The following is a 23,027-nucleotide window of genomic DNA, read 5'->3' as shown; positions in this document are numbered from 1 at the left end:
GGTGTTTTGCCACGTAGCGATTAATGCAATAGCTCATGTTGCAAAGTGTAGAATGGCCCCTTCACTTTCAGAATAAGGCGTTTCTCTGGAAAACTTCAATCCGCTATAATATTCGCAAACAACGATTATTGGTCCAATGGAAACGCAGTAATCAGTGCTGCAATCGCATCGAAACGCTGCCGATTCAAATCAGTACTTCATAAATTTCTTATTGTGCCTCGAAAATTATATATTTGCTGATATCTGAGATTTTCTCAATGATTTCCCACTGCCAACCGAACCGTTTCGTGATCTGCCTCACTTTGCTCTTGTGATTGAGAAGTTACGATGTTGAGCCATACTAACAATTTAACAAATAACGACTAGACTGATGTTTTGAAAGTAAAATTTTTCCTTTGTTTGTTTGTTGCGTTTTGTTATACCACTTTTTATGTCATGTCTCACAGAAAAGGGATAAGAAGTATCCTGTGTCCTTCTCCTGGTTTTAAGCTACCTCATCCCCAACCAAATCGGTTCGGTCGTTCTTGAGTTGTGAATACCACCTTCTTATATAATACATAAGTATGGGAAAGCTTTGAAATATATTAGAGTTAGTACATTTTGGTGTATAGAAGAGACCGCTGACATTGCGTTTATAAAAATATCTCAATTAAAATAATGCGTCCTCATGTTTTTGCGTGTTTAATTATTTTGTGAAAATTTGTAATTTGAAAGTTTATCGCTGACTGTATCATACGTAAATCGAGGTCATTCACATTTTTCCAAATAGAGGACGCAATTCAGTTGAAATAAAAATTGTAAATACACAGTTGTGAAGTATTAAAGTGACTCAAATTCCCACATCTTTCGTGAAACACTTACTTGGTTATTCAAGAGAGGATTCTGAAACACCATATTGCTGGACCTATTTTTTAGAAATGAATTTAACTGAATATCTTTCAAAATGGTCGTGGAAACCTATAAGTAATGGCTTTATGACATCATCTTGTACAAATACCTTATCTTTCGTCACTACGAGGGTTGTCCGAAAAGTTGCAAGTCGGGAAATATATATGCGCATGCGTTCAGAAATTCTCTCTAAAATTTCAGTTTATCTAATTATATTGTTGTCATATACTGACTATAAAATTATGTATGCGTAAGCTATCCGCGCACTTTGGTTATCGCCATGGCTAAAATTGACGAATTGAGCTTCGAATTGATTGACCACACACAGTATTGCCAGATCTGACTTCAAGTGACTTTTTTCCGTTTCTCAACTTTAAAACTTTACGTCCAGGAGAGATATTTCCATCAGAAGATACGTAGACGCCTATTTTGAGGAGAAAGACGGCAACTAGGATTACCTTTCAAAATTTCACAAAAAGTGAAATAGGTACAAAACAATTTTGAAATAAAATGTTTCCGAAATATTTGCCCTTGTGATCTATACATTTTTACATACGCTAAAACCAATTCTAGACACATTATTTCCACTCTGAAGCCGATGGTTTTGAAAATCTTCAACACCTTCTTGAGGTGAGGAATATCGCTGTCCGTGCATATTTTGTTTGAAAGTCATTAGACGATATATCGGGTTAATACGGGCAATTACACCGACGTTTTTCTCTTTTAAAAGTTCAGTTGTTTGACCTGATTGATGCGAGATTTTTTATTCGTGCAAGATCGATTGTATTGCAGTCTGCGATATCCTAAGAGACGCCTTCTCTGTCTGTAAGTGACTTGTCGATCTTCTTTAATCATGTTGCGCACAGTATCGATATTTCTCAGAATTCGCCCTCGGGGTCTATACATTTCTTTCAAACCAATTCTGGAAACATTTTTTCCACTCTGAAGCTGATATCATAGAAACATGGTTTTGAAAGTCCTCAACAGCTTCTTGAGGTGATGAAAGTTCTTCTAAAGTGTATTACAATTTATTTTTTCCTTTGTAACCCTCCATAATTGCTAACAGAATTTCCTTTTCGATTTATATTTCAAAATAATGAAAATATAAGAAAAAAAATTGAAACAACGATATACTTAAGGATCTATGCGTTTGAATACTTTGATTATTTCAAAAATTTAGGTCGTTCCAACTATATGATAATATTTTATGTTTTACAATAGATTTAATTAAATTTTATAAAGTTCTACAATATACTTTCATATAATGTTTAATGGAGTAGTTTTTGTTGCCTGTTAAAACATTTTTTCGCGACAATATAAAATTATTTACAATACAGTTACATTTCGATTTTTATTTTCACTCTATTTCTCCAACAATATATACCAAGAAAACTTTGAAGACTACAACAAATTTTAAGACAGCTCTACCAATTAACTTTTGTGGGGTACACAGGTACACTAACTTTGTCACTCAGTTTCGGACCAGAAGACGGTTATTTTCCACCTTTTAGTAAAATTTGGCGATGGACAAATTAATGATTGGTGCTGGCTAACATTTTTTCGTTTGTAGAGTCACGAAGTTGGCATGAAGACCCTGGTCATGCTGGATGAACAGGGCGGTAAGCATTACATTCATTTATTGTAAACCTCCTGGGACGAAATTATCGAAATGTGTGGATAAATATCATGCTTCAAATGTTTCGAGCTTGTTTATTAAAAATAAATGTCAGTAATTATACTATTTCTACGAATTAAGAAGGCGTTTTTAATGTTTAATTTTTAGTGTTAATAAGCTTAAAAAATAGATTATTGATGTAATTAAATTTGTTACACTTTTTTCATTATAGCTGATTTAAACTTTTAATGACTTTTCAACGAGTTGTAGAAGTCAACAAATTGAATAATTTCGATGCTTGTCGTGTCGAAATAAAGACTATTATTTTTCGAAAAAAAAAAATCGAATGTACAATGGATGCAGTTGTCAGGAAAAGTGCTTTAATATTTAATACGTTATTTTTGACGTTTATGAATTCAACTTTCGTTGAGATACAAAAATTACAAAAACACTTGAAATAATAATGAAATTCAATTTGAAGTTTATCGTAGTGTTTTTTCGGTTATATTTTTTTAATATTTATATTTAGAAACGTTTTTATCTTGAAAATAAATAAAATATCAATGGAATTCCGCAGAATAGAACAAAATACTGAAAACCTCAAAAATATTGTCCTTAGTCCTTAGGCCCAGCGACAAATTTTTTATTCAGGATCAAACCGTTGAAACTTTTTGGATGGAAGCGGACAAATACCGAAGCTGTTACGAAGTTGTCAATTTCATGCAAAAAAATTCATAACCACATTGGTAATTTTATTTTAATCAATGGTTTTTATTATATAATTAGCATCAAAAATAATGGGCACTTGACGCGCCGAACACGCCAAATATTTCAATTTTGTGGAAACCAAAAATTTATTACCACAAGGCTGATTGTAACAGAGTTTACCATAAAAAATTTTTCCAATCACGTGGTAACCTTGTCAGACAATTTTTATGGGGCATATGCGCAGACGGATGCACCAAAATGATCAATTTCTTGCAAATCTTCTATTTACAACATTTCCCCCTACAAAAATGAAGTTTTTAATATAGTTCTTGATTTCAGGTCTCTTCTGTTTCAAAATTAGTTTTTCTAATAAATATTTTTAAAAGATAGATGAAAATTAACATTTCACTAGTCTTTATTCACAGTGTCAATATCATATTTTGATAAAAACTCAAAAATAGGCGAAACGTCAATTTTTATCTATCTTTTAAAAGTTATTGAATAAAAAAATCCAAGAGCCAAATTTATTGGTAATCGATATTCGCAAACTGTACAGGGTTTTTGCATACCTTATTTTTACAAAAATTTTTCGGACAAAATTAAAAGTTTACAATTATTTCTTAAATAATAAATGAAATTTTCTGGGGTATTGGGGTATACGTACAAAAAAATTCCATTCTTATCGACGTTCTTAAATTTTAAGAGTAAGTTAATGGTTATTATTTTAAATATATTATTAAATAGTTCATTTATTAGGTAAATATTATTCAGAAACAGATACATCGTTTTCGGAATCACTCACTAAAACCCATTCCTTGTCATCTTCACTCATGTCGGAAGATCCATTTAGCTCCCACTCTTCTTTATCTTTGGAAATGGAACCTGTAAATGAAAGATTTTATTAAAAAACGTTACGAAATCTTCTAATGAAGTATCTGAAAAAAATGTTTTTAATGCAAGTAATTTTTTCAATTTTTTTTAAATCGAAATAATTTCATTTCAATCGATTGTACACAATATTTTTATGTACAATGCGAAATTTTAAAAGAAAAACCATATCAATCGAACCAGAAAAACTGGCATATATGATGTATTATTGTCATTTAGGTCTCTAGATAAACTTAAAAATTGCTATTTCTCCATTATAATTCGAATTTCTTTTAAAAACTTTTTTGTTTTATATACTAGTTCTCTAACAACAGAAGATTATTAGGCTCATCTATATGATTAGTTAAAGTGTTGGTTGCTATAACAATATTTCTTCTTTGTTTATTTTGTTTGAATTCAATATTGGTTTTTTCACTTAATATATTCTTTGGAATTATAGGTTTAATAATAATTTTAGAGTCTAGTCATAAAAACTATAAGATATCGTTAGGTATCTCAGTACTTGAAAAATATTTTCAATCTATTTCATCACTCAATAAGTCGTGTGACTGACACACAGATAGCGCTGCCATTGTCAAATCCATATGACATTTATAAAGTACCAACTTTCAAATGACCTTGTGTAAAATGTCATGACATTTTGATTAGTTAGCAGAAAATGGCAGCCATTTAAGTGAAGCTACTACTGTTATTATCAAAATAATGGATTTAAAACAATTTCAAGTATTAATTTATCATTGCTTCTTGATGAAAAAAAAAAAATACTGTACATCTCAGCAATGGTTTCAAAAGTGTTATCCGCACACTGCTCCATTTGCTGGATTCAATTGTGGTCGTACCGACACGGATGATACTGAACGTTTTGGTCGTCCAATTGAGGTGGTTACTCCAGAAAACATTAAAAAAGTCCACAAGTTAGTTATATCTAATCGTAAATTGAAATTGCGTGAAATTGCTGAGACCATAAAGATATTAGAAGGCAGTGTGTTTACATTTACGCATGAACATTTGATCACGAGAAAGGCTTTTTTCAAAATGGGTGCCGCGTTAACTCACAGTCGATCAAAAACAACATGTTGATTATTCAGAGTAGTTTTTAGCCATTTTTACAAGTAATAAATCAGATTTTTGCTATATATGACAATGGATGTAATAAGGGTCCATTACTTCACTCAGTAATCAAAATATAGAATATTGTTCATCGATTGTCTCCATCGTTTTAATGCGAAAGTCAAGGAAAAACGGCCTCATATGTCGAGGAAAAAACCACTGTTCCACCAAGACAATGCATAGATTGACAAGTCGATGGTTAAATTGAACGAATCACACTTCGAATTGATTCCTCATCTCCCGTATAGTCCAGATCTGACCACCAATGATAACTGGCTATTCGTTGATCTCAAAAAAATGCTAGCCAGTAAGAAATTCAGCACAAATGAAGAAGCAATTGCTGAAACTGAAACCTATTTTGAGGCAAAAAACAAATCCTTCTACAAGCACGTCATCGAGAAATTAGAGAAGCGTTGAAATTATTGTATTGCTCTTGAACACACGACTTATTGAGTGGTTATTTAATTGTTTTGGTGTTTTAAGAATGTAATTTTTTTGTTAATAAAATTATGCTGATTCTTCTGCTTGTTAAATTAGTTGCTGAAGAAATTTATAAAAATAAAATCATTATGTGTATCAATGATTTGATTTTTTAAATACAAAAGATCATTTTCAATTTATAGATGAAATAACTATTTTTTGTTTCTTGTTCATGACCTATGAATATTTTTTCTATGTATTTGATGTTAATCTGTAGAAGCTTGGGAAAAATATTCTTTTTTTCGACATTGTAAGAAGAACCATATTCTGTTAGATTTTTTTGAGTTTGATTTTGACCATCATTTTGAATTTTCAATTGCTAAGCATGAGTTCTCAAAATAGTTTGTATATAAATTGGAAGGGAAACACAAATCCCATATAAATTCATAAATAAATTATAACTGTCTGAAGTGATCTAACCTTTGATTGGACGGATTTCAATTTCAAAAAACAAAAGAATAGCAACAAAAATAAACAAACTCTAACATCTATGTCCATTATTAATATGACCCATCCGAATCATTCTATTCATAATGCTGACTTCGATAAAGATTTTCTTTAATGTTTTAATGAATTGGGTGCCATTGCATATTGTAGTGACTTATATACCGAAGCAAAATAACCAGAGATCCAACATTCAATTGTAAATGGTGAGGGTGGTATGCCTGATAAATCCAATGCATTTGACAGTTCAATTGGATAATTTACAACTTCGTTGGCATCTCAAAATGTATCGATAGCTTTTTATCAGGCCCCTGACAGTAAGTATTTTGAAGATCAAACTATTGATGTGCACATTTTTGCCATTTATATTCATCCACCCGTACTCTTCAATTTCAAGGACCGTTTGTCGCCTCAGATGAGCATTGATATAAATCGTTCATTTTTACTCGATTTTTTTAATTTCCGTATTTAAAAATATAACCATTCGAATTAAACTTTATCAACGTCCTTTTTGATCTTTAAACAATACAATCGGCACACATAATCCTCCATAAATTTGAATATTTCATATCTATACCCAAATACTTTTGTTCCATGTCTAAAAATTTGACTTAAGCATCTTGATCTGATTTTTTTTTAATGTCAAATGGTTTTTTCCCTTTTTTGTAAAAAGCTGTATTGTTATCATCACCGATAAATAAGTGTATGCAATATATTACATAAGTAAACGTTTGTATAATTATAAGTATCATACATAGTAGAAAGGAAAAAAAGTGTTTTTTTCTTAAATTGTATCGAAAACCCCCATTATTTTTACTGAACACACTGTTTACACCACCACTACACCGACGTCCGACACTCACAATTACACTGTCAGTCTCTGAAGACGATAACGTGGTTATGGAAACGCACGTCAGACAGTGTAATTGTTAGTGTTGGTGTAAACAGTATGAATATCACCAACGGTTCAAGAAATTCCAATTTACCCATTAAATTTGTCGCACAACCGATGCATATATGCATTACACGTAAGTAAAAGTACAAATACAAAATGAAATCTATGTTGTTGATAAAAGATTTGCAGGAAATTGACAATTTGGGTGCAAATGACTGCGCATAATTCCCGCATAAAACGTCGGACAAGACTACCAGGTTATTACAAAAATGTTTTATGGTAAATTCTGTTAGTATCAGCTGTGTTTCATATTCGGCGTGTCCAACTATTTATTCAAATGAAATTACAATTGTGATAAAATTGACATCTCCGTAACAAACCCAAATAACAGATACAAAACGTTTTTGTCAAAAATTTTTCGCCGGGCTCAAGAAGTATAATTTGATTTTTCAAAATTTCGTAAAGCATTCCTTTTTCTTCTCATTGTTACACCTTACTTTGCAATTTTGTAGAATGTAGTCTGATAATTTTTCTTGATAGCATCTCTTCTGATCATTCTTTGACTACAAAATCGGTCGAAAACAGTTAAAATACAAGGAGTATAATTCACCAAAATAAAAAGCAGGTTTTCTACTTATTTTTCTGATGTGCAAAACTTTGACATGCCAACAATAAAGTTACAAAACTTTCAATTGTTCATATAGTTTGTTTAACAGTGTTACCCCCCAATTAGGGTTAAGTTATCACAATTTTATTAATATGAAATTCGAACAACTACTCTCAATTTAAAATAGAAAATAGGGGCTAAATAGAAAAAAAATACAGTTGTAACCCGTTAAGGAATTTGGACCAATAGTATCTAAAAAAATGATTTTCGTTTTCCAATTTTCTGTTTTCGAATTATAATAGTCCAGAAATAATCAATATTTCAAGCTATTGTTATTTTATTTAGTTTTTTGTTTTTCCTATCGAGGGTGCATAGATTCAAAAAACATTTTTGTTTTGTATTATCCGCTTAGATTCATGAATCATGGCTGACGTTCACTTTTGATTGCATATGAGTTCCGGTAAAACAACTAACGAAACACTGTCAATTGACAAACAAATTGTCATACTGCACTCAGTTTTTACATTTTTATTAGTTCTGAGGTACTCATACTGTGGGATGGGATTACATATATTATACATATTTCCGATCCGACTCCGATCATACAGTCGGCCGAATGTCTGAGAGTGAGAAAGTTACTCATAGAGCTAAAAATTCTTTTGTAGAAAAATTTCTTTATACCCTTTTTTGTTTCTTCTTGTTTTTTTTTTATGTAGTGAATGCAGTAAATATTTTATAATAATAAAATCAAAATGGTGAATAACTCAACTTCATAGTTATGACAATTTCGTGGAAAATCCTAAAATTGCGACTTACCAAGTTTTGTCCTTGTGGTCTTCATTTATAATACATATAAAATTATTCTAAATCACCACCTTCCTAAGAATTACTGTCGTTTGAATCAATAACCAGTCTATTTAAAACTGATACATGTTGCATATATTGATTTTCAATTCGATTTACGTGACTTATGGCATATCTCCAATTCTCAGTTCCACAACAGAGGAAGAGTTTTTGGGTGAAGTGTTCTCGTATGTCTTTTTAGTTGGGATCATATTAATTCGACCGGATCTAAAATAAGTACTACGCAGGTAATCTTAAAACTCTTTGAAATATAAATCTTGTTGAAGTAAATACTTCCGTAAGTCTTCTTTGGAGGAATATCTAGTTGGAATTTTATGAATTTGTCTTGAAGAGACGTTATCTAACACAATTACACTGTTTGGTACTGGTACCAGTTTTTCTTTGAACCAAGACTCGACTAGTTCGCCTTCAATAACTTGGTGGTAATCTATAGAACTATCCTTAACTTACTTCGCACTTAATATGAATTGCAACATTCACATGTCGAAAATTGGAATTAATCTATCAGGTTTGATATTTTTTTAAAATTTCATAAAACATGCTTTTTTCTTCTTATTGTTACACCTTGCTTTTCAATTTTGTAGAGTGTAATCTGATAATTTTTAGTCAAAAACATTGTTTTCTTGATAGCATCTCTTCTGGATATTCCTTGACTAAAAATCGGTTAAAAACAGTGAAAATCACTTTTTGAGCATCTATTTATAGATGTTGCTGTCTCTGTTTGGCCCCTCTCTGTGCAAGGCATTAGTAGGACGCTTACCGAATCTGCAAATTGACATCAACTGATGATTGATCTTAAAGCTACGATGCCACATACTTAATTGTACACAAAATTGATCATTATGGAAAAAACTTTTCGAATTATGTATAGTACCTTATTTTCTAATTATTATTCGATTTAGCAATTGGTTTTATTTAGGAATTCCAAGAGACTAAGTTTTTGTGTAATGTTGTTGTTTATCTATACTGTTAAATTTTAAACTGAGTTTTACCAAAAATCATACCAACTCCCCACCGATCCGCTTTTAGGGGGGTACAATCGAATCGGAATCGGTGTGTATGATATTTCTGTCCCAGCCTTTTTTTTATCGCGCCGTCAACTATCGCACGAATTGGGGCTCAGTTCACTTAGTGCGAAGAAAATATCTATAGGTCCAACCCTTAGATATTATCTAACCTGTGCACTAAAATATCATATATCGATAAATTCAGATCAATATGATCCAATGTTACATACTCAACATGTCTACAACGATGTAATTTCATTGTTACAAAATTACCCAATCGTCAACAGACTCTAAGCTACCTATCGTACGGCTGTGCCAGATTTTAAGGTGCAATTTTACTACCAAAAAAGATAAATTAGATTTTTCGTCATAATTACACTAGATCTTGGCATAGTTTTGATTGCGACAATGTAGTAATTGTTTAATATTAATCTTTGATTTTTCTTACTTGTACTCAATCTTTCCTTTTTTTCACTACTTCATTAAAATTATGTAGCGAAATAATGTTTATATTTTGAAAGCTTTTTTTTATTATTATAAAGCTGGTCCTACATAATGCGACCAACGTTTGCACCAACATTCGCGTTCCAACGTACGGTAGAACATTGGAAAGAAGGTTGGATGTAGTTCTGCAACTACACGATGCGTCCAACGCTTGTGCCAACCTTCCAACTTCGGCTGCTTCCAGCTTTGGACAAAATCTGAAACTTGTCAAAAAAGTAATGAACAGCATGTAACAGATATAAATTCATTTGATATAAACTAGATACTGTCAATTTTGTTTTTTCAAATAAAACACGTAGCATTCACGCGCAAGATGTCAAGTTTGTGTAGTTGTACCGCAAGTATTGGTTTCGATTTCGTTCCAATGTTGGATACTCCTATCACGCGTGTCAAAGAAACAACTTCTCATTTCCAAAGTTCCAATGCCAACTTTGGAAGTAAAACATTCATCGAATGATATGCGCACTACAACCACACGATGCGTCCAATCATGCTAGCGTCCAAAGTTGGAAGCATTGGACGCATCGTGTGATACCGGCTTAATTCATAATGGAATATGTAGTGAAATTCATTTTATGTTTAAATTATTGTTTGAAGGAATTAAGAATCTTATCGGCGATTTAAATGTTAACTTAATTTTTTTATAAACACGCTCGAAATAATAATCATGAGTTTTCCACAAATTTTGATAATTGGCCCCCGGATTGTAAGTATAATAAAAAGAGTGTATTCAAATTGTACATACTATATATGCTTTTGTGAAATTATAAATGCGTTAGACCTAAATGTTTAAGAATTCTCGTCAATGAATTTTTTGACATTCTTTTCAATAATTATTCAAATCTTATACCATATATGAACTTAGATTGAAAAGAAAAATTCTTATACAAAAAAAATGAATGAAAATGAATATTATTTTACAATAACAGGGCAGAAAGCTTAATATTTCTGCGTTGGGCGCTAAGATGATCACGGCGAGTAGGGCAGAGCTCTCAAACTTCTGCCCCTGTGGGGTATTTATATCAATATCCCATCTCCGCCTGCAGATTAGTTAGTTGAGATATATTTTTCAAATGATTCTTTAAATAAATAAAGTAGATCTATTTTACATACGCCACTGTCAAACTGTATCTTGATACCATCAGTCATGAAAACCAGCGTAAATAACACATAGTAATAAATGACTAATGTCACTCGAGGTAATGAAAGCATTTTTTGTTCCTACTGTTACTGAGGGCAAATGTGAAGCTTCAACTTTCTGCCACGAAATAGTACAAAATATATAGAGTGTTTCTATATTCGAACTACATCGCTCTACCACAGAAAGATCTCAATAAATTTTGATTCATTTTGATATACGAATACGTTAGGGGGCCTAGTTGCTGAGGTGTAGGGTGTTCAAAATTGTAAATCAAAATAAAAAATTTGTCATAAATAAAGAACACCTTTAATTTTTTCTTTAAAATTTGATGACCAATATACTATGAAGTAATATTTTGACATGAACAGAACCCCCTATTTTTTACGCACTGCAGCAAATTATTATTTTAATTTTGTTTTAAATTTAAGTTAAAAAACTAATAACCTTTTACGGAGTTGAAATGAACGGTTTTGTAGAAATTTGCCTCTAAACAAAACTCTGCAAGCACGTAAGTAATTTACAAATTAATTAATTATTCGTTTAATTAAGCGTGAGTCATTCAAAACAAATAAACTTATTCATAATTTGAATTTCAAACAAAAATGTATTACAATAATAACAAAATTGGCAATGGAAAATAAAAATAATAATAGCACAAATTAAATTTAAACAACACTATTACAACAATAACTGTTGGACGCTTAATCCAATAAACTTATTAAATTAAATGAAGCAATTTATACGCAGTTTTTGGAAGATATGTTTGATGAATGGTTCGAAAATGGCCGTTAAATATTAGACAACACATGTGGTTTCAAAACGATACGGCGCGCCTGTTCATTTTGCTGCAGCGATAAAAAATTACTTGAACAGACGTTTTAGAGAAAAATGGATTGGTCGAAGTGAACAAATTGTTGGCCTCCAAGATCACCTGACTTAAATCCTGTCGATTTTTTTATATCGGGCTATATGAAGTCCTTAGTGTACGAAACAATCATCGAATCTGAACAAGATCTAATAGCTAGAATTCAAGCTGCGGTAGAAATAATTCAATCCCATCCAGATTTATTCTCAGACACGTTTTTCAATGACAAAACGGTCGGTGTAATAAGTGTATTGAAGTAAGCGGCCAACGGTAATTGTAATACAATTTTGTTCAAATTTAATTTGTGCTATTATTATTTTTATTTTCCATTGCCAATTTTGTTATCATTGTAATACATTTTTGTTTGAAATTGAGATTATAAATAATTTTCATTTGTTTTGAACTACTTACGATTAATCATTATATTCGAAATTAAATGAATAATTAATTAATTTGTAAATTACTTACGTGCTTGCAGACTTTTATTTAGAGGCAAATTTCTACAACACCGTTCATTTCAGCTCCATGAAAGGTTTTTAGTTTTTTAACTAAAAATAATCGGGCAATTTAAAACAAAATTTAAAAAATTAATTTACTCCAGTGACGTAAAAAATAGGGGGACAAAAGTGACAACTAACCCTGACAGCGCGCCACTAGTTAAATTTTTCCAAAGTTTATTTATGTCATTACTTCATTAAGGAGCATATTGGTCACCAAATTTGAAAAAAAAGTTAAACGCGTTCTTGATCAATGGCAAATTTTTCATTTTGATTTAAAATTTTGAGCACCCTATATCTCAGTTACTAGTTAATTAGTGAAAAAATGTATTTACAAATCATATCTTCTGGAACTAACTCTGTCGGTCGCTATATTTATCTCTTTTTTTTTCAATCATTTAAATTAGAAAAAATCTTCATTTTTCATAGTATTTTTTACAGAAGTTCTAATATACCAATCTTAGCAAAACTTTGGTATAAGGGTTGATCTAAAATATATAAAATGATATTTAGCAGGTCCTTATTTTGGAATTCTATTAACTGTACTGTTAGTTGTAAAGCCAAACATATGATTTTACGGTAATTTTATAGTTTCGCGGTCCCCTCGTTTTTAGCTTCTAGAAAATCGAAAAATCATCCTATTTCGAAGAATTTTTTTTCAAAATCATCGTTTTTACGGCGGAATTAAGAAAAAAAATATGGGAAATATCTCACCTGGAGATTTCAGATAGTTTTACGATTTTAAATTTGATCATAAACGCACTTCTTCGCATATAATCGTTCATAACTTTTTTCAAAGTATCAAACGAAGTTCATATATTTTTTTTGTTAATCTACACAAAAAACGAACATTCTGGAAAAAAAGTTGGGAAATAATTGTTTATTCATTTTTTATCTCTAACAGATGGTGAAAATTTTCAATTTTTTAAACTTTTAATATTGTACACTTGATTACAATAAATGGTGTTAAAAATGTTTTTATTCATATAACTTTAATGATTACTTAATAAAAAAGATACAGACGATTATATGTGATAAAAGGTCAATTTTAAGAAAAATTGTTATTATTTTTAATTGTAAAAACGTAATAAATCAACATTTTTGTATAATTTTTTTTTCACTTTGTTCGTTTTTTTTTGTGTAGATTATGAAGAAAAATATAAAAACTTTATTTGATTATTTGGAAAAACTTCATCAACAATTATACGTGAATGAGTGCATTTTTATAAACATTTAAAGCCCTGGAACCAATATAAGTTCATTTTTTATATTCCCATAATTTTTTTCGTAAATCCGCCGTAAAAAGAAAGATTTAAAAAAATTCATGGAAATCGGATGATTTTTCGATTTTCTAGAAAGAAAGAATAAAATTACCGATTTTACCCTTGTGTATTATATCGGTTTCGATTGTTCATATTTTTTAGATATTTTAATAAGAGTCATTTGAGAAATATGGATACGTTTATACAGAGAAACTCATGAGTACATCAGGGAAGATACAATGTGGCTACTAGAAAGTGTCAATTCCTCTTCTTTATTAATTTACAGGGCGATTTGTAAAATTGGCTATAGTATTACACAGCTCGTTTGATTTTTAAATTTTTTTCATGATGCAGTACACTACTATCAAGTATTCGACTGGTATTAACTAAATTTAGAAATTCCAGCTTTGGATAAATCAATTTAGGGATTCTTATTGAATATGCATCCTGTACAAAATTTTTATAAATGTAATAAGTGATTTCCATACTAAATAAATAACCAATGAAAACGGCAAATGCGACAAAGTCTTATCCAACAGTTAAGCAGTCGTAATAGCGATCAAGTCACAAATATTTAAGACAAAGTTGATCATGGAATGTCTATAAACAATATATGAACTGAAAAAAGCATACTCCAGCACATGAACGAATAAGAAAGTCTGAAAATTGTTTTCACCTAACCAGAAGCTTTTCCAAGGCATAATCAATTAGAAATCAGAAACGAAGAATGTAGAAAACAACCTAGCACTTAAATAATATTTTATACCTGTTTTTGGATATTCGAAAATTATGATCTCGAAAAGTCTAACAAATACATCGACTTTTGTGGAAACAACGCTTCCTCACAAGTTCCTGACTGAACAGATTAAATGTTCATCTTGAGAGATAAAAAACACCATCATCTTCAGATTTTGTGGAGAAGTGCGAAACAACGATATTTTTTGTATACATAGGAACTGCAAGAATTCAAAGAACAGTTACATAGCTATCTATCGTAATTCTAACCAAAGGTTGACAATGTGCAAGTACAAATCACGTATATTTCAGTCTACGAGGATGTATTGATATCTAGTTAGCCTAGACCAGTTCCCTGCATAAACAAAATATTGCGTTAACATAGTAATGAACAATAACTTATTAGAAGTGTCAGTGTAAAGATTGACGTCAAAAAAGTAAATCAGTAAACGGAATAAATTAAAAGAAAAAAGATGTCCACCGAACTTATGAAAATCTAAAAATTGGAGTGTTGAGCCATCACCAAGTACCTGTATTTAAAAAGGTTAAGGAGGTAAGCAGATTTACGAAGATATGCTTGATACTCTTGGTGATCAATGTCTCTTCAAAAGTGGTATATTTTCCGTTAAAGATGATGACCGATCGGGAAGACCAGGTTCTGTGTCAGTCCCCGAAAATATCGATGCAGTTCATGGTATAATTTTATCATACCGTCGAATTGGGCTAAAACGGATATACGAAGCACTGAATATTTCTGCAAAATGGATCCCCAAATGTTTGAATGTTGACCAAAAGCGTGCAAGGTAGAAGCATCGCGTTGGATCTGTGCTCGATTCGAAAATGATGTAGAGTTCTTAAACCGAATTGTTACTATGGATGAGACTTGGGTACATTTCTACGATCGAGAAACAAAGCAATAATCGATGGAATAGCGACACTCTGGTTCTCCAAGACCTAAGAAGTTTCGTGTCCAAAAATCTGCTGCAAAAGTCCTTGCTTCAGTTTTTTGGAATTGCCATGGAGTAATCATGATTGATTTTTTGGATAAGGGTAGAACAATAACTGGAGATCACTATTCGACATTACTGACCACTCTACCGGAAAAAATGAACGTGAAAAGACGCGGAAAGCTATCCAAAGGTGTTTTGTTTTTGCAGAACAACGTCCCTGCACACAAATCTCATGTTACCATGCAAATAATTCGTGATTTTGGGTTTGAATTACTAGAACACTCCCCTTAGTTACCAGATTTGGCTCCGTCCGACTATCATCTCTTTCCTCAACCGAAAAAAAGTTTAAAAGGTCTTAAATTTTTTTCCAACGAGGATGTAATAAAAGCTGTGGAGGAGCTGTAGTAAATGTATCCAATTAAGAGGAGAATATGTTGAGTAATAAAATATTTTGACATTGAAATTTTGTTTGGTTCTATAGTAGGCTAAGAATTTTTCAAGATATCCTCGTATAGCTTTATTATTCAATATTGAGGAAATTTTCATAATTCAATAATTAGAGAGAATAACTCAGAAAACCAAAGAACAACTGGAACTGTAGTTATGGGAGGAGCAATAATGAATAATATTTCTGAGTGACCGTCTTTAGGGACGCGAATTCTAATTAAATTGTTGAATAAGTAATAAGCGAATGCTGCAACATTTCAAATTCACTGATTGTACTTCAAGCCACAAGATCCTCTGCGGTTCGAACTTTGTATTTGAGTTTCGTGTTGATTGTAGAATATGTTTTAACATTTAAACATTTATATACGTTTTAAAAAAATTCTTGATAAACTGCTGTTAATTATTAGAGCCAATTCATGGTTTCAACAAGACGGAGTATCGATTATTTTAATAGTGAAGCATTATTTGAGCATATGAGATCACAGAGCTGAACCCTAGTGACATATTTTTTCCAGGCTAGATGGAATTCATAGTTTACGAAACTTTTAAATCGAAGAAATCACACATTTTATTATTATATTTCAATTATTATAATTTGTCAATGACTAATTTTTGGACCCTTGAATTTTTTTAAGAACTTTTAAGCTTTAAATCCCTAATATGTTTCATATCCGGTAATTTTGATTTCTGGAGGAACTCTCACCCAATATAAATAAATAAGCAGTGCAGGTGTTTGGATTCTCCATAATATATTCGAGAAGAGAACAAAACCAACCGATCCATCACATGTGTTAGATTCTTTTTAAGGCATCATACCGAACCGTTTTTTTTTTCAAAATTATCATTTACAGAGACTAAAAATGGGTTCTATATGATAATTTGAAACGCAAAAGGTAGCGACTCTCTGTAAATGAATCATCACGAAGTACTGCAAAGCCCAGTGCATATCCCACAAAGACACTTCAGTGTGTTTGGGGAACCTACGACGAATTATTCATTTTAAAGTGGTGAAACTTAGACAGACTATCAGTAAACATCTTTATTATGCTCAATTATATCGAGTGAACCATCGTTAACAATTTGTTCGATTGGATTTTATTCAAAAAATTACTTTCTGGTCTCCTTTTATATTTGAAAATTAACTTTTGTTCAACCTCTATCTCACTAACTAAGTACTTGAAGAATATATGTTCGTACCTCAATTTTCATTATACCTGTTTAGCATTATTGGAGAAATTTTTGAACACCATGCTCAACGGATCAAACAATAAATATAGTCTAAATATTTTTTGAAAATATTACCAGTGTTTTGGTATGATACATTCAGAAATTGTCATTTCAGCTCCTTGTATTGAATTTTTACCAAGTATTATTAGTTCCATCTTCATTATGTGGTCTTGGACATATTTTCTTAAATTGACATATTTTTTCATTCGTCATTTTTTCTATTTTTTTATTTCCTAGTCCTTTCCATATATTGATTTTAGATCTCTTTTGATAGAAAATCAGTTTAATTCAATATATTATAAGTAAAAATGTTCTTCATTAAAATGTCAAGTGATATTTTGATAAAATATGAAATAGGTCGAAACAAATTTTAACCTGTTCGTTTGAACTGATTTTCTATCAAAAGAAATCTAATATCAAGAAAAATTTTTCTTGAAAAATTAGTAATTCTGTTTATTATTATCATATTCCATCCGTATTTTTTTCGGCTACGTTTGACAATTTACCTTCAAAACCAAAATCTACTCCTGTTTGCTGAAATTTTTTGAATGTTGACAAATTCTTGGCGAGAATCAATATAAAAATAATTAAACTAAACAAAAAGCTACGCAGGGTTGTCACAAACAAGTTACGTCAAAATATCTTTAAATGACTGCCCTGTATATTTCAATTGTAAGAAGAGTAATGTAAAATGGAAGTAAGAAAACCAAGAAGAAGTTGAAAACTTCAAAAACAGACTATTTTGTTCTGTGTGTATGGCAGTGCAAATGGAGTACATCAAAAAAATTCTTTCTTATAAAACAACTTCGTTACTAAATTTTTCTCCAATTAAACTGGAACAAATTATTTTAAAACGAGTCCCAAAATAAAACCTATCCAATGATTTTCTAAGAAACTAAAATTCAAATTAGTTAGCTACATTATCGGTACATTTCTAGTGCCAATGGCGGATAGAGTAGAATATATTTCATATTCAGATAAATTATCCCAATAAAAAGATTTAATCCGCTTCTGTTAAGATGGAACTATTACTATCGTTACCTTTCATTACGGTTAAAAAATGAAAAACGATTGATTCGATAACCATATCTTAAAAAAAAATCATTCCCGCACTCAATTTTCCTCTTTTATAACTTTTCCATGTTAACTTTAGCTATTGCAGTAAGTAGCAAACGCTCCATATCTATAATTTTCATTGTTACATTGCGGCGCGTCACGTATGTTTTATTTTTATTTACGTCCAAACAAGTTCTATTGGGTTCAACTGTAATACCGCGTCTACGAGTAATTCCACCGAGAACGTATTTAGAGTAATTGGCACGAGGCATATACGAGGTCGGTCTAAAAAATTCGGTTAATTGGAAGAAAGAAAAACAGACGTTACAAATGTATTACTTTTATTTGCTTCCAAAGTAATCGCCATTGTACAAAATGTTCATAAAATATATGATAACGGTCAGGAAATGCCTCTTTCGGAATCGATCGCAGAACATATGTTATACGTCCGCAAAACGTGCCCCTTTTAGCACCTCTTTCATGCGGGGAAGCAGAAAGATGTTCCAGTTCGGTGGATTATCGAGAATAGTTATTCCTCCACGTTTAATCAAGCATTGTTGCACGCGGATTGCAGAGTGAGCACGCGTGCTACCGTACAAAAGGACCTCACTCAACTCACGCCGGATGGGTCTCAGCAAGCGTTTTAAAACCTCCACGTAGGAGCGGCGTTCACGGTTTTACTCATAAAAACAGATCCTAATGGATGATTCACCGACCCTTTTTATGGCGTAGGGAAGACGGTGATCGCCATTCTATCGATTGCATTTTGGAATGGGGATCTAAATGGTAAGATTAAATCTCATCCCTTGTGACGATGTTTCGCTGGAAAGACGGATCCCGATAACATATAGTAATGAGAGCTCCAGCGACTCTCATACAAACATTCGCGAACGATGGTGCGAATGGTTTGCTTGCTGATTTTTCCGCCCCTAATCGTAGAGTCAGTTACCGATCTATTGTCAGCATGTTTCGTACCTGCTCAATCTGTCTGGTGTTCCGCTTATTGACGACAGACACGTCCGTGGTTCATCCTCAATCGTTTTTTCGTTTTTTCCTTACCGTAGCCAAAAAGTTTGAACTTTGAGAGTACTAAATGTTTTCACAGAGAGTCTGAAAGTTTTTACTACATAAATGCTATTTTCTTCAAGAAATCCACATTTTCAACATGAGTTACTAACTGCTGTCCTTTGCCTGTTGGTGCTTGAAAACCTGTTTTGTTTAATATTTTCCAATTTTGTTCTGTGAAATTTTTCGGAGGTAGTTTCGACGTCTTTCTATTCTTTCTATTATTGCCTATAAAAATTATGCTATGAATACGAAGTTTTTCTGAAAAATTTCCGACCTTTACCTGAACATGTCAAAACTTAGCAATATAAGTTGCGTATGCGTTTTTCACCAACATTTTGACTATTGTGCGAAGTGAAGTGTGCCGTTGTGAACATTTTTCTTAAAAATAATGTACTGTCATTCAATATTTGTTTTCGAAAGACAATATATCTGTGCAATTGAAAGATAAGTTATACACTGTTTACGAGGATTCTGCTCCATAATTTGTATGACCATGACTGTAAAATTTAACGTCTTGTTAAGGTTAGAGTGGTAGTAGAGGCTATCGGTATATTAAGCATATAGTGACTAAAATATTATACATGCGTAAGTTATCCGCTCGTTGGGTACCGCGTTTATTCATTTTGGACCTTAAGTTTTCGAATGAACAGAACAAATTGAGTCGGATCCAAAAATGGCAAAATTCAATTAAAAATTGGAGGCGATTTTTATGGTATTGTGTTCATTAACTACCTTCATTGCTTGATAAGGCAGTTGGAGAAATTGCATAAAAACTATGGCTAAAGTTCACAAATTTGACCGCCCGCCATAATCGCCAGATTTGGCAACAAATATTATTTCGATGTGTTGAAGAAAAGTTAAAAGAGAGATTATGTGAATGTCGGAAACTTTTCAAACAGCCCTCTTAATAAGTGTTTACTTTCTTCTTTTTCTTGAATTGTTCCATTAAAAAATGAAGCGGACTAACTCTTTTTTCAGTTTTTAATACCTAACATATTCTGAGTGAGTGAATAAACTAAATTGGTTGACGTCAGTCTATTTGTTATTCAACTTTCGGCTTAAAATATACAGGGTACATTCAAAGATTTTGAAAATTAAAACAAAAATTATAATTGCGTTATAGCATTTTGTTTCGCAAAAAGAAATAACAAAAATATCGTACTTTTGCTACTAATTGAATTGTATGTGATATCCTGTAAAATGCAAAATAAATAGATCCAGCTTTTTGCTACTAAAGAAATTCTATAAAAACCCACAATAACAATTTCTATAAAAAAAGTCAGCTACAAAATGGAAGCACACATAAAAAACCCAGGATTTTACAGTATCGTTTCAAATTCATCCTCAAAAAGTATTCTACTTTCACAAAGGAGGTTCCAGAAGAAGTCCAGTTTTTAAAGACTAGACATTCGTTGAACTTACTACTTAGTGCGGAAACTTTTTTATCATCTTCCCATTTAGATTCTGACGAGGTGAACGTTTCTTTCTCTAGAAGAAAATCGACCAAAATATCCTTGGAAGGATTCTTACCTGTACTGTTAATGCGTCTTGAATTTTCAAAATATTTTCGGACAATGATTGAATTATTCAATGCATTAACAAGATCTCACTTTTAAGAATTATTCTGCTAAAATCCTGGCGAAAATAACAGATGATACAATCACATCACTAACTTGAACAATTTTTAATATATAATTATTCAACTAGTAATCTTAGTGATATTGAACAAGCTGTAAGTTACAGCTACTTAAGTGACATTAAATAAACTAATAATTTGTATAAGCTACGGTTAATATTAGCTGCAATTATACTACCAAATAAGCAAGTTGTAGCTAACGATAATCACATTACAAGTAACGTTGTTAATAATTTAGTAAAAATATCTAGTTATAGGTAATCTCTTAAGTTATCATGAAGTCGTAAATTAAATCAAACTTACTATAAAGATTGAATGAATATCAGCTAATATTATTCGTACTAAAGAAGCTATTAACTATGATAAAGTTATAAGTTGAAAACTAAACAATCTTAATTAATAGTTAATAAATTATGAATAATAGTTAATATTAGTAAGTTTTTAGTAACATTTACACTAAGTGAATCAATGATTACTATAATATAATAAAGCTGTAAATTACCGCTAACATCATGTAAAATAAAGAAGCTATAATACTTTACGAAAATTTCTCAAAAGTATCATTTTAGCGTATTTTTAATAAAAAATAGTAAATATGCAATAAGATATTTGACCTTTCTTAAGGTGTTATTGATGTACACTAAATTCTATAAAATAACGGAGGGGTATTATTTTTTATAATAAGAGAACAATTAAGATGAATTATTTGAATTTAACATTTGTTAGATTTTGTTGTATTCCATAGTTTATTTACGTAGCCACAATGAAACTTAGAGTAATAGAGTTGTTACTAATTTTTGGGAAGGTATTTGAGACAAGTTGAGTTGAAAACGTCTTATGAAGCTCTTTTATTAAATCCCAACACGGAACTGCAAACTTGGCTGGTGAGTAAATCAACCCCTACATTTTTGAAAATATTTATTTTCCAAAATTATATTATAGTAAAATATTATAATAAAAAAATAAGCCAGAGAATTTAATCGGTGTTTCAACATTACCAGTAACTTGTAAAAGTATTTTGAAAAGAAATATAAAAATGTATTTGGGGCAACTTGAAATTTTAATGGGGTATTATTTATAAATAAAAAATAAGAATCTCAAGAAGACAGATCATTTTGATGGGATTTTATTCCTTTCAAACTGGAGTGTGTAGCGTCGTACCGCATGCATCAATTCTGTGTAGGGATATAATAAGGGAGCTATATGATAAGTTTTCAGCTTGCCTCAATTACCTACCCTCATAGAATAATAGACAAAATGCCTGAAATGTTCACTTATTTGTATTAGTATGACGTCAATTTTGGAAACGCTTATTTCTACTTTTCTAAGTAGACCTAACGACTAAACTAGGAGAGCTCTATGGTATTGGAAGGACCAATTGATGATAAAAATACTTTTTAGAGATATATAATCCAACCAAATTATTAATTTGCCGAAAATTTCCCATTCAGATTTATGTACCTCATAAACATGTATTTCGAACGCATCAACCGTCTTTTTAGGTGTTGACCTCGCAATTTATTTTTGATCTGCGGGAATAAGAAGATATTATTGGGTACCAAACAAGGACTGTACGGCGGATGACCCATCAATTCGATGTTTTGACTGTTCAATAACGTTTTTGTTTTTTGTTTTTGACGTTGGTCAACATATATAGTTATTCCGAAAAGTTGATATGCATAGATTCATGATTCGTCGTCTGTTACGATTTTTGAACGTCTTTGGAAGCACCGCTATTGAATTTTTTTACCATTTCTATGCACCAATAGACTCGAGCTTTTTTTAAGCGATTGTCAAATTATGTGATATCCAACGCGAATATTGAATGTATGCGAATGGAACTAATGCCCAAGTATACCTTAATCGCGCGGTATGTCACATGACGATCTTGCAATATCATTTTACGTAAAGCATTGATGTTTTTTAGCGACAGCCAATTTTTAACGACCTTTCCGAAATTAATCCTGTAGCGAAATGCGACCACGATTAAATTAGGAATGGTGCTTTATTAGCAAAAGTCGGAGCGATTTAATGGCACATTTCTGCTCGTTTAATCCACGTCGAAAGTCATATAAAATCATTGCAAGAAAATGTTCGCGATTTAATTCCATTTTTTTACCAAGACGAATGTTT

The 23,027-nt window shown here is 31.4% G+C and overlaps 1 protein-coding gene across 11 annotated transcripts in view; it reads left to right on the top strand.

Annotated features, from left to right (window-relative positions):
• The window catches only part of LOC130893285 (synaptosomal-associated protein 25), a 112,122-nt gene that overhangs the window by 42,613 nt on the left and 46,482 nt on the right, over positions 1-23,027 (top strand). For 4 of the 11 annotated variants that reach the window (XM_057799249.1, XM_057799255.1, XM_057799257.1 and 1 more), the window contains exon 4: positions 2,459-2,507. The exons of the other annotated variants lie outside the window; for them this stretch is intronic. In XM_057799249.1, coding sequence (XP_057655232.1) covers positions 2,459-2,507 — 49 coding nt within the window. The remainder of the gene's footprint in view (positions 1-2,458; positions 2,508-23,027) is intronic. 11 annotated transcript variants of the gene reach the window in all.

Source organism: Diorhabda carinulata, chromosome 4 (assembly GCF_026250575.1).
Source record: "Diorhabda carinulata isolate Delta chromosome 4, icDioCari1.1, whole genome shotgun sequence".
NCBI lineage: Eukaryota > Metazoa > Arthropoda > Insecta > Coleoptera > Chrysomelidae > Diorhabda > Diorhabda carinulata.
This window is presented reverse-complemented; position numbering and strand designations above follow the sequence as displayed.